The sequence below is a fragment of the Physella acuta genome, unplaced genomic scaffold, assembly GCF_028476545.2.
Source record: "Physella acuta isolate Inbredline_101_S28 unplaced genomic scaffold, ASM2847654v3 ptg001231l, whole genome shotgun sequence".
In the NCBI taxonomy this organism is placed as follows: domain Eukaryota; kingdom Metazoa; phylum Mollusca; class Gastropoda; family Physidae; genus Physella; species Physella acuta.
Genome location: NW_026732747.1, coordinates 69,250 through 82,884, shown reverse-complemented (window position 1 = coordinate 82,884; position 13,635 = coordinate 69,250). Strand labels below are relative to the sequence as shown.

Here is a 13,635-nt window from a genome sequence, read left to right as displayed (position 1 = left end):
GTGACGTCATTTATGGACGACCCCTCAATGAGATCAACCCAAGTAAATGAAATTAGATCCTATGGCATTTTTATTTAAAATAAATCGTATTTTGAAAAAAGAAAAAAGAAAGAACTATGCCAAGCAGACCCATACTAAGACAATTGTAAATACATAATTATGTATGCTTTTCAAAAGCCTTGACGGTATAGCATCCCCCCTTCCCCACAACTAGACAACGTGGAGAGGTCATTGTGAAGGCCTATAGCATACGCCAACTGCTATTTGAGATAGCTGATGACGTCACTTTATCTCCCCCCCCCAACCAACTTGCGGTATGAATGCGTGGGCTTACTTGTGGTCATAGTGAGTTCAAGAAAGCCCTATTTACTCCAGTTACAAGTTTTTTTTATCTCCCCTCCCATGAAATAATTGTAGTTGACCCATCTACGCATTTCACATTGTTGGTGACGTCACTAGCCTTTAATTATTTTTTTTTCACAAACGCAAGAAAGGCTGGCTTTCGCAAAGTTTTTTTTTTAAAATCTGTGTTTCTCCCAAATTTAGAATCACTGGCTAACAGTTAAATAGTCTGCTAGAACAGTTATCCTTAAAATAATATTAAACAAAACTGTACTCGCGCGCGATCCTAGTCCTTTTAATAGTTTATTTAGGTCCATATCTAGACTACACGGCGAGTTTACGGCAAGTTAAAAAAAAATCACGTGTTGCCTAAACTACATTTTAAACTAATCCTAAAAAAAAAACGAATGAAAAAAATTACGTCACGCCAATGATGGGTAACCCTAAGCTAGCATAGCTGTAGATGCACCATGTACGCATGTGATGGGCGGAAAACAGATCAACGGTAAAGAGGCACCACGAGAACCGGCGAGGCTAGTTTTGTAAGCCAAAACTAGGTCACTAGATGTGGCGAGACGCGATTGTACAGGCCTAAACCCGGTTCAAATCTCGCGACACCCGAAAGAAAAAAACCATGGGAAGCAAGATTTCCCGGTTTTTAAAGATATTTCCCGGCTATTCATCGAAATTCCCTGTTTTCACGGCCGGGAAATTAAATATCGAAATTCCCGGTTTTTTCCCGGTTTCCCGGCTGCGTGGGAACCCTGATTCCAACATGTTCTTTTGGGTTGAAATTATATACTTGAACGTCTTTGATTGGGAATAATAGACAAAATGTGTTGCTATTGTGTGGTTAAATTTCGGCTATTTCTATAAGCACCAAACAAAAATGCAATACAGCTAAAATTACCAAACTGACTATTTTAACCAAAATAAATAAATAAGACATTGATTTGTAAATTATCAACAGTTTATTTACATGAACATCTATTTACAAAATGAGGGCAGATAACTTAAAATTGTTTTTTTATTGTTATCGAACCTGTCACAACTCTACCTGTTGTAATTAAATGCAGCAGTTCAACACAGAAAGATGACCCAAGAAATTGTCAAGTTAAGGTAAGGAGATTAAGATACTAAAATCCACCTTCATCAATTAGTACCTAGCTTAAACATTGAACAGTAGTCCACTAGAGAGAGAACTCATAAGAGGGAAATCAAACCTCAATAAGAACACCGGGCCACTTTTTGCAAGGACATGAAGACTTCAACATGAACTTCATTTAAATGAACAAAAAAAGCACAACTGTATCTTTTATATAACACCACAGTCGATAATGCAACATTAGTTCTAGGTTGGTAAGTCCTTATTGACAACTTTTTTTGCTTGCTGCTGTCGTCTTGCATCCAAATATCGTCTGAAAGATTTTTCTTCTAAGTTCTTTTCATCATCTGCAAGTTATAAAATTCTAGCTTTTATTTATGAAGCAAAAGATATATAAAAAGAATAACATTAATTTAAAAAGCTACACCGTATTGACATAATTAGAGTGCTGCTATTTCACTGGAATGTTTTTTAAGTTAATTATAAATTTGTTCAATTAGGTAACATGTTTTTGGAAGCATAACAACCCGGCCAAGGTCTAAGTTAATTATAAATTTGTTCAATTAGGTAACATGTTTTTGGAAGCATAACAACCCGGCCAAGGTCTAGAGTTGGCTTCCTCTGCTATTAGCAATGCTAAGCAAGCTCAATTTAGCACTTTAACTGACATGCTATCCTATAAACAACATACAGTTTTAAACTTTTGTTTGTTCACTAGCTATAGAGCACTAGGCTGTTAACCCTGGTGAAATCTTGAATGAAAAATCCAGTTTAAAGTGGTGCGGTTGGGCATAGTGGTGATAATAATATCCTTTCTCTTCATATGCCAAGGTTACAGAAATAATGACATCTACTTGACTTGCCCCCATGAAGGGAACTTTTACATTAATTTTTTACATACCAGAATTTCCATGTGCTTGTGTAAACTCATCATCACTGTCATCATCATCGTCATCATCCTGGGGTTGAATGACAATTTTTTCTGACACATTGTCAAGGAGTTCTGGTGAATCATAATAATAAGCAATATAGTATTTTAAGCATTGTAATATTTTTAAATATTTTCATAAGTACTATCTAAGTAAAGTTTCCCTTTCAAACCTGACGGTCTATGGGGCAAGTGAAGTAGAGTTCACTTGTTTCTGTGACCTCGGCATATGAAGAGATAGTGTGGTCAGCACTATGCCCAGCCGCCTTTACTCTCCCTAACGTGAGTTAGGTACCCATCAGAGTTGGGTGGACTCAGGGACGTTCTACTGACTAGAACCCAGATTCGAACTCGAGACTTATAGGTTGGCAGTCCAGCTCTCTATCGCTAGACCACTCCGTCCCATAAAAGTACTATCTAACGTAGGCCTTAAGGGGCCTCTACATGTAAAAAATGCTAATTTAACTTGGAAAAAAATATTTTTAGGAAATTGATGTTTTAATAAATTTCATATTCCTAGAATCGAAAACAGTTTCAAGTATACTTGTACGATACATTTTTCTATTTTAATTATAATTTTAAAGACACCACCCTCTGCTTAAAAAATCAACTTTTTAATCAAATATCTGAAATTTTGAGTTGATTTTTATAAAGCAACTATAAAGAAAAATATAGTATATTATATATCATTTTTTTCGTCTGTTTGAGCCGTAAACGATACTCTACATTCGAATACAGTTATTTTACTTGCAAATGTGATATTTCAATAAAAGATTTCGCAAATCAAGCGATTTCATTGGTCCGATTTGTATTCTCAAGCCGTACCTTAGTAATGACCTTTCTGCGCATGCGCAGTGATCGAGTTCGACGGATTTTTGTCAACAAACAAACATGGCTACGTGATTGTCTTCACATCAATTTTTGCAATAACAAACCATTTGTTTTCAACATGGCGTGTAAATAATGCAGTTATTGCTCGAAATAACAGATACCATAACAGGAGTACATTGTTCAGCGAAAGAAATTTGAAGGTAATTTTTTTTAAATAACTAGACGCTAAATCTAGATCTAGTGAAGTCGCCATGCCACCACACAGCGATACTTCACTGACTGACGCGCTGACATTAGTTTCTAAATCTACTAATATGTTGTCTAGTAGTACAGCTTAATTCCTTTATAAGAATTAATTTAGTTAACTCTTTACCAATGTTAAACACGCTTGTCAATTACTATTTTTAAATAAATGAAACTGTAGAACCCAGTCATAACGACCCACGAATCTAGTAGACCTAGATCTAGAATTTTCTAGATCTAGTCTAGAATAGTCTAGATCTAGAATCTAGATTCTAGTTGATAGTAGTTGTATATTTAGAAATTAACATCTGTGTTTGCTGAGTATTGACTAAAATATAAATATTGGTTAAATTTTAGTATAAGCAGTTTTCTAAATTTATGGTTAGATTTATTCCTTGTGTTTTGATCTATGGTCAGTATAATAATATAAGCCCTATTGACTATTCATTATGATTAGTTTTTCAAAATACAATTTTGTTGACTATGACATTATTAGGTTGTTACAATAGGATGAGTTACTGCTAATATTAGTCATTCTAGTTATGTATATTATTAACTTTTAAAATTAAATAAAAGTTGTTCTTTTATTTTTATTTTACAGTCCAACAATTCCTACAATGAATGCCAAAAAAGCTGGTTGTGTTGAACCCAAATCAGTTTTGACTGCAAACAAGAATCAAGAAATATAACTGTCCCTTACATTATTTGCTTGCTGACATCTACATATCCAGAAGATATGCCACAATTAGGACTGTGCAAGCATTGTGGAAAAAACTTTGGGCTTTCTGCAAGGAAATTTGATGTCGTGAAATGTAAATTTGACCTCATGGTTTACAAGAAGCTCACTTTAGATACACCTACATCATAATGTCAATATTAGAGCCATGTTATCTATAAAGACAGTGGTGTTAGTTTCTCAAAATTCAGATGTTTACTTGGTGAATGGATTTGAAAAAAACCAATGAATCTCTCATCATTTTACATACTGTTGCGCAAAGTTTTGCTGCGATACTACTAAGTAAGTACACTAAAGCTGCTTATGTTTTTATTAGCAAGATAAATGCTGTTTGTACTAGAACTTAAGAGCAATACAGCAGCAAAGTGCCCATCTACTATAAATAACTTATGATGTCAAGTTATTGAGCTCACCCTCTTCAAGTAGAATTGTGAATGTCGTCATAAGCTAAAGTTGTATGTGAATATTATTAGTACATTATTTGTCAAATTTGTATTAAACTATAGTTCAAATATGCTAAAATGTACTATATCAAGCTTGTGTTAGTCTGGGAAAAAGACAATAGCAACTACACATGTCAATAGTTGATCAGAAAGGTCTAACTTTTAGTGCAAGTAAACTGCGGAATTGTGCAAACTAAACCACTATAAGATTATAAGTGGTAAAACTTCAGAAGAATGTGCAAACTATAGTTGGCAATGGTTTATTTTTCAACTGCTTATGTTGGACTTTGAATACTGAAAGTTTCTTCCTGATATTGCTGATAGATTTTTTTTTATGGCACTTTAAATGTTTAAAAGTTAATTTTCTCAAAACTTGTTTTTTCAAGATTTTTGCTTATTGTAACTCTAATGTTTTAGCTGTTTGCAGAGATAATGTCTTGAAACTTGGTGTACTTTTTCATTATTCATTTGATGGTGTAACTATGCATGTGAGGATGATGTGCATTATGTACATTTTTATTTTTAAGAAATTTCATAACTTGTATGCCTTGTTTTGAATGATACATTTTTTATAAAAATTGAAAAAAATGTTTCTTTTACATTTTAATGAAAACAAACTGCTACTGTACACTCTAGAATGGTTCTAGTTAAATAAACAGAAATAAAACCATCATTATTTGTTCACATTATTGAAACATTAGATTTGTAAAAAAGGTGTTTTTTTCAAGATGGCTGCCGTTACCATGGCAACCATGCATAATTAGGTCCTGAGAATGTGGAATTTTTATTTACAGTTGCTAACTATTAATAATAGTATATTGTTACTTGCTTATCTCTGCTGCGGGCTAGTTTGGTTTACAGGGTGTAGTGGCCCCTTAACTTCTTTACTTATTTTAGTTATACTGGAGCATAACCTCAAATCTTAAACACTAATTACATAAAAATAATTATCCCTGATGTTTTATCTAACCAATGGGATGGCATGGTCGAATGTTAGAGCATACGACTGCTAACCCGAAAGTCACGAGTCTGAATCCAGGTTCATGTCAGTAGGACATCCCTGAGTCCACCCAGCTCTGGTGGGTATCCGTCCCACATTAAGGAAAGTAAAGGCTGCTTGTCATAGTGCTGACCACGCTATCTCTTCATATGCCGAGGTAATAGAAACAGGCTAACTCTACTTCACTTTCCCATTGACCATCAAGTTCAAAAGGGAACATTTATCTTTCTGTTTGTCCTGCCAGCTGTTGTATAAGAACCATAGAAATTTACTTTCCCACCCTAATATGTACAGCACATTTTAACAAACAGGTTATGCTAGAACTATGTGATACGCACTATTTTTAACAGTGCTGTGAGCATCACCCCCTGCATGGTCAGCTAAGAAAGCTTCTTTGTCTTCTTTTTTCCTGGCTTCAGCCTTGAGTGATTTTTCTTTCCTTAGTCTTTCATACATTGGTTTGTATTCTCTAACAGAAAGAGAAAAAAATATTAGTATATAAATAAACTTAACTCAAAAAACAACTTAAACAACACAACAAGAACAAGTTCAAGCTTTAGTTATTAAAAATGTTTCTTTTATCAGCAGTCATGGACCAAGTTTTTATCAACAGAGGTAATGAACAAAAATTCTTATTGGTCCATGAACTGCAATCAAAGCTAGGTGATCTCAGTATAAAATACATATGTTCAATAAAATACATATGTTCAATGTTAAACTAAAAATATAACAACCTTTCATATTCTTCAGAAGCTTCATCTACTTTGACAAAAAACTCATCCAAGCCTTCCCCAGTGGCAGCTGATACCCCAACATTCTAAAGTAGAAAAATAAATAAAAAGTGATTTCAGACTGAAAGTACTCTTTAGATTTATGCAGTACAATTTTTAAACTTAAAAAAAAAATAATTAAAAACACCATGACTAATCAATATTTATCTAATTCCAATGACTAAAAATGTATTCTGGTTAGAGCAGGGGCGTAGCGAGGGGGGGGGGGGCGGGGGGTGCGGACCGCACCGGGTGACACCATTTAGGAGGGTGACACCAAGGCAAAAAATAGAAAAATATATAGAAAAAAACTCGAGGGGGGGTGCAAATCGAAAGTTTGAGGGGGGGTGCAAATCGAAAACTCAAGGGGGGGGGGGGGGGTGCAAATCGAAAGTTTGAGGGGGGGGGGGTGCAAATCGAAAATTTGTCCCTGGGAAGGGTCTCTATGCCTCTGGGGGGGGGGGGGGGGGGGTGACACCATTAAGTGCCGCACCGGGTGACACCCGACCTCGCTACGCCACTGGGTTAGAGTATTTTTTTTAATCAAAAGGCAAATAAATGATCTTTAAAATGCCAGTAGTCTTTGTACAGTTACCTTAAAGCCATATAAAACTAAACTAACACATATACAGAGTTACACTGTCCCCTTTCTGGTCATGTAAAATTAATATAAGACACATAGACAGTATTACATTGCTATGTAATGGCCATATACATTTTTAAAAATTAAAATAATTGTTATCTACGTTATCAGACTGTCAAATGGTTAACTTAATGGCCATGTAAAATTTATTTCAACAAGACTATCAAATGGTTACCTTAATGGCCATGTAAAATTTATTTCAACAAGACTGTCAAATGGTTACCTTAATGGCCATGTAAAATTCATCCAACACGAGACTCATAGACCGTGTCAAATTGGATGAGTATGAGGTCTCCAGATCCAAAGCATCTTGGAAGGATTCGAAGTCTGTCATCCACTCTTGGGCAAAACTGTGGCTGATTATATCAATCTAGAGTGTAATCAAAGACATTCAGGCATCTCAGCTAAATAGGTTGAGAATTAAAGAGATAGTACATCATATCTACAGAGTGGATACTTATTTTTCTAATTTGTTTAATGTGATTTGAATGGTAGACTGACAAATTACACATGTGTCTAAATTTTACTATTCTGGTTTGAAGCATCCTAACTCTAGAGCACTTAATCAAAAATATAATTTTTAATACGCTATCAACCCCTTATGAATATTTAAATTGTATATTCATAGAGACCTCTGGTTTTGTTGTGTATGGTTTGAATTTAACTGGAACACATGAAGTGCACTGAACAGAGCCATCTACATTTCTTGAGTTAAGAAATTTTTCATGTTATAAAAAGGTTACATGGCTAAGCAAAATGATATTAAAAAAATATTTGTAATTTCAAAGTCTTGGATACACATTACAAAGGTCAAATAGAAGAGTAGAATTAAAGGGAAAAATTAAAAGTACGTAAAAATTAAATAAAATATATCATGTGGTGGGGAGATTTAACTGCTTAAAAACTTACCTTGTTCATAACAATGATAAATGGCAGTTTGGTTTTGTACAATATACTGCAAGCATACAACATATTGGACATAAAGGTGACTGGGTTGACACTGCGTGGCGTGTCCATCACATACACTATAACAGTGGGAAAACTGGATGCCTGTAAATAAACAGTAAATTTAGAACTCTGGGATGTTATGAATGAGTGCTGTTTGTTTATTGTAAAGTCTGTGCTGTATGTTTATTGTTAAGTCTATGACGAGTAGTGAGCTCAAGTTAGATATGTTAGATTGGCGGTTAGATATGCTAGATTGGTGGCTAGATATGTTCTTCTTCCATTTGTACTCTGTGGTCAAATCACAAATGAACTCTGATCTACCTTGCAAGTGACAAAACAACTATCATGTCTGAAAGTTACTGATGGGTATTATACTATTTTTTTAAAAGAACCATTATTGGGAAGTGTTGACAATGCTTTGTTAATTGACATATCTGGCATTATATAATAAAATAATGAGGTAATGTGTATTTTATTAGTAAAACTGATGAGTATTGAAATTAATGATAAAAAAAAAAATTTTAAGTAAAAACTTTTCTGAAAGATCTAATAAAAGTAATACACTAAGACATGTAGAATATTTACCAAAGATTCTGTGATAATTGTCCCTGATGCTGACCATGTAAATACCTCAATTTGACCAGGTGTGTCTAAAACTACGTACCTAGTTTGGTAAACAAAAAATAAGGATTAAGATGTATCAACCAACAGCGTACATAACACATGCAAATCTGCATAAACACTGACTTGAATTATATAAATTATGTTGAGATACATTATTGTGAAAAGATGTAGGCCTTATATGAAGCTAAAGTGGATGTCATTTGCTTAAAGTAGTGTAAAGATACTTTTCCAACAAATTTATAAAAATATAGGCCTATATAAGGCTGATAAAACAAATTTGTATGCAAGTATTTTTTTAATAAATAGTATTTTCTTAATAAAAGTTATTTCATGACAGAGGTTAAAGATGTGTTAAGTGGTTTACTTTAATATGAAATTGAATTACACAGGTAAAAGGTCTTGTTTTTGCTATTGGTAATGAACTTTTACTCTTAACCACTCTAAGTACTAAGGAAGCTAATAACAGTATTTTTTGTGTGCCCTTGTGCAAACATTTAAGGGTTAGACTGGTTGACTGTTAGATCTATTTCATATAAATATTTTATTATAATTATAAAAAAGAATACTCACTGACATTCTGAAGATTTTGACTCAATAAATGTCATGACCTACAGTATACAAATAGTTTTAGGGTTACACATCAGTAAAAAAAAAAAAAGAAGAATGAAAAAAATCACATGGTTATATCACATAATTTCAATAGCACTTACTTGATCAAAACGAGTTGCAAATAAATTCAAAGATGTGACAATACCACCATTTGGCCCTAAGGAATAACTTTAAAGCACTTAAAGAATTTAACTTTTTGTAACATAAAAACCACTGTTAGTTGGGAATTATGATAATACTATTTAAATAATGTTTATTACATAGTTTTTAAGGATCTTAAGCAATCTAAAAATTTGAAGAAAAAAAACTTTGTGACAAGCAGGAAAAAAAAGTGGTTTCATAGAATTAAAAAAAAAAACACTTTAAATTTCAATGTCCATTGATAATCAACAAAGAAATATATTAATCAAGGATACTGTTTCATTACTTCTTTATAGTTAACTGTATCTCTAATATCTGGAAAAAAAAAAAACATTCCATGTAATTATAAACAAGAAATAATGACAGAAACTATAATTTTTAAAAAATTGCATACTTGTCTGCTAGATTATTAAAAAATATAGCTGTTTATTACCAACCTATGTTTGCAGGAAAGGGGACTTCTAAAACTGCTGGATCAAGATTTATTACATAAGGAGGATTTTTCTTGGCATGAAGATGTGCTGTCATTCTCTATAAAAAATAAAAATAAAACTGTTTTAGTCATTTTAGATTGAACAAATGTAAAAATGTAAACCTAATTCAATGTTATAGATGGTTGTGTAATAGTAGTTACAGGCACATCATTAACTATACACTATTGTACAGGCTTTAACAGTAATAAATTATGTATTTGCCTATCAAGAAAAGATATGGATAATCCTACACACCTGTTATCAATTGAGTTCAATTTATTATTATTTACTACTTCATATAGCTCATTAAAGTGCTGAATTTATTGGTACTTATATTAATTGGTAAAGTCTAAGAAGACAGAGAAATAACCAGGTTTATAGACCATAACAATGAAACATGAATTTCAAGCTGGAAATGTGGATATTTTAGGGAGGGCTGATTAGTAATAAATTAAAGAACCGCTGTGAGTTTAGAGTGGAAAAGCTGTAAAAGAATAAGCCATTGTTGTTTATTTGGCATTGTGTATTGTCTAGTTTGTAAAACATTGGCATTATTAGCACAGAGCAATTTAAACTGAGTTAACCTTTCTTAAGTAACATATATGTTATTTGTTAGATAGGTATTGTATGTTAATTAATGAAGAGATGTTTGCGTGCAACATTTGCAAAAAACTTTGTCTTCACGCAACAATTGCAAATTTCTGAACAGTATTACTGTGGTGCGCTCATGGCATATTAAATATTCTTTATTATGTGTATACTGTTTAGCATTGTGCATTATTAAATAGCTAAAGGGAAATGACGGCAAGGGATGGGCATCTGATGGTTGCCGCCACAGCAACTTGTCATAATGGCTTGATACATGGACGATATGCAGCGAATGCAGGGTCAGTATGTGTTGATAATCATTCTCTCTAATTTGGGGTCTTGGAGAGAAACTACGACTTTACTTTGTTGCGATGTTTTTGATGGTACTGCGCATGTGTGTGTTTATAAACAAACCGTAGAACCCTATCCCTAGCTCAGCTATTAAGGTCACTGTCCAAGCGCAGAAACATCTTTGCCGACCACATGGAGACGCTGGGGTAAAAAATCTTCCGAGTAGTCACTTCGTAAAAGTAAAAGGGTAAAGGAGGGCGTTAAGAGCCGGGTGGTATTAAGCCCCAATCAACACCCCACCCCCACAAAACCCCCAATAACACTGCTAATCTACTTCTGAGGTAACAACCACTGCTGGTCTTTGATAACAGAGAAGCAGAGGATTCATTTTATGTAATTTATGACCCACTTGGTCCAATAGGGAGAAGATGAGACAGGATTTAATCCCACTGCTCTTTCCCTAAAATGTCTCATCTCCATAAAACCATTTTGTGAACTTTTTTTCCAAATAGACATAACTTGGGAAACTTCACATTGTAATAAACCAAATGAGTTTTTCAAGCCCAATCCTTGTTCCTGTATTAGAGCATTGGTTGTTGTACATTTTAACACTATTTTTATAGCTATGGCTAGGATAGTTTTATTTTGGTGAATTTTTTTTGCACGGTGATTATTGGTGCCAAAACAAAATGGCCGACATTTGTCCCATTTTACCATGCTATAAAGTTTTTATCATTATCAGAGTAAAACGTGACTGATCATTACCATAATGTTTTATTTGTTAGATAATAACTAAATCTACATGAATACATTAATTTTGTCCACTAGCTTGCCTGTTCAGAAAAGTTATAACAGAAACTGTAATGTGGCTCTTGAAACCCTATGTGCAAGTTTCTCATTTATTAGACCACTGAATATGACACTGGTATAGGAATAGTTAACACAAAATGTATAAATTGTTAAACAGACTTGTGTCTAAATGATTTAAATACAATTCTAACCTGCTAAAAAGTAAAAATTAAGCCATCTAATGTTAGCAAGGTAATTTTTAAAATGGTACACGCACTTATTACCCCTAAGGGGCAATACAGCCGACACAGCCCCCACCTGTTTCTAACCAACCATAAAACTTCTAATCTCTTTGTAGGTAACAGGAATAAATGTTCTTAGGTCTCAGCCAATCTGGGGTGGTATGTTATGTAATTTATGACCCTCATGGTCCAGCAGCGAAGTAAACAGACACATTAATACCACTGCTCCCCCCTTACATTTTCTTACCCCCATGATACCCAGCCCCCACCAGTTTCTGGCCCACCATAAAACTTCATCTCTTTGTAGGTAACATGGATTACAGTTACAGATCTCAGACAATCTGGGGTGGCATGTTATGTAATATATGACCTTCATGGTCTAGCAGGGTGGAGACCAAAGAGGACTCAGTACCACTGCTCTCCCCTCACAATTTCTCACCTCCATGATAGCCAGACCCCACCTGTATCTAACCCACCATAAAACTTCATCTCTTTGTAGGTAACATGGACTAAGTTTTTAGATGTAAGCCAACCAGAGATAGCATCTCCTTATGTAATTTGTGGCCCTCAGGGTCCAGCAAGGAGAAAAAAAGGGGAAACCAGTACCACTGCTCTCCCCTCACAATTTCTCACCCCCATGATACCCAGACCCCACCTGTATCTAACCCACCATAAAACTTATCTCTGTGTAGGTAGCATGGACTAAGTTCTTAGATCTCAGCCAACCAGAGATAGCATCTCCTTATGTAATTTATGGCCCTCAGGGTCCAGCAAGGAGAACAAAGGGGAAACCAGTACCACTGCTCTCCCCTCAACATTTCTCACCTCTATGTCATGTTATGTAATGTATAGCACACATGGCTTATCAGGGGAAAGCATTAAGGCAGATTAGTTAGTACCACCCCTTTTTACATACAAGAATGTTAACTCTGGACAGCTACACACTAGTATACTAGCTACACACTAGTCATACTAATGTGCCTACTGTAAACTACTAGACTTTAGGCCCTATGTGTACACCTGCAATTGTATCAACTGTAGACTGGGCCCATTGGGACCTAGGGATAGCTAGTATCAGTTAAAGTGTGTGTACACAGCATTAACTATTTTGGGGTTAGAAATTAATTATTTTTATTGCGGAGTTAGTCTAAACTAGGAGATAATACTTATTGCCCCATTGCCCGGCTCCTTTCACACCAAATGCTGATTTTGGGGGTATGACAATAAATGTTCAATTAAACCCATTTAAAGTATATTTAATACACTTTGTTATTATTTTTATATTGTGTAAGATATGTTAGAAATTTTTTTGCCATATTTTCAATACTAAAAAATTCTTAGATTAGTAGAAATCTTTAAAAATGTACAGGTGCTAAAAAGTGTGGCTCTTAACGCCCTCCTACCTTTACCCTAACTAACTAAATGGCACCCAAATTAATTTATCAGCTAAACTATTTTCTACATATTAGGCCTAGGCCTACAGTGCCCAACAGCTTGATCTAATTAGATCTTGATTCTAGCTAATTTAGGTAGATCTAGGCCTATTTTTAAAATATTTTTTAAAGTATTTTTAAGTTTTTTAATTAAGTAGGCCTAACGAGTACGACTAACGTCACTTCACTAACGACGAGTTCGAAAAATTTCCAACCTGTACAAAACTTGTTTTGCCAGAACCAGCCATTCCGAGCACAATAATACATGTTGGTTTTTTAGTAGTTTCTGAACCTCCAGATGCAGAACTTTCGGGATTTATTTTGCCGGGGTCATTTTTCACTCTAACTGTGCCTGGTTCTAATTTCTCCTGTGATATTTCAGGTTCATCTGCAGAGATGCGCGCCGCCATTTTGTCAATTTTCTTATATCCGCTTCCTGTCCCTTACGGTTGTTCG

At 34.4% G+C, this 13,635-nt stretch overlaps 1 protein-coding gene across 1 annotated transcript; it reads right to left on the bottom strand.

Moving 5' to 3' along the window:
* Positions 1–1,322: 1,322 nt before the first annotated feature.
* On the bottom strand, positions 1,323–13,620 carry LOC131957308 (GPN-loop GTPase 1). Its single transcript, XM_059322036.1, has 12 exons — positions 13,395–13,620; positions 9,801–9,894; positions 9,639–9,678; positions 9,324–9,390; positions 9,184–9,221; positions 8,575–8,653; positions 7,951–8,091; positions 7,265–7,411; positions 6,363–6,445; positions 5,967–6,097; positions 2,349–2,450; positions 1,323–1,794 (listed from the first exon to the last, which is right to left on the bottom strand). The coding sequence occupies exons 1-12, from the start codon at positions 13,587–13,589 to the stop codon at positions 1,694–1,696; spliced, it is 1,218 nt and encodes a 405-aa protein (XP_059178019.1). The 5' UTR covers positions 13,590–13,620; the 3' UTR covers positions 1,323–1,693.
* Between the last annotated feature and the right edge of the window lie 15 nt (positions 13,621–13,635).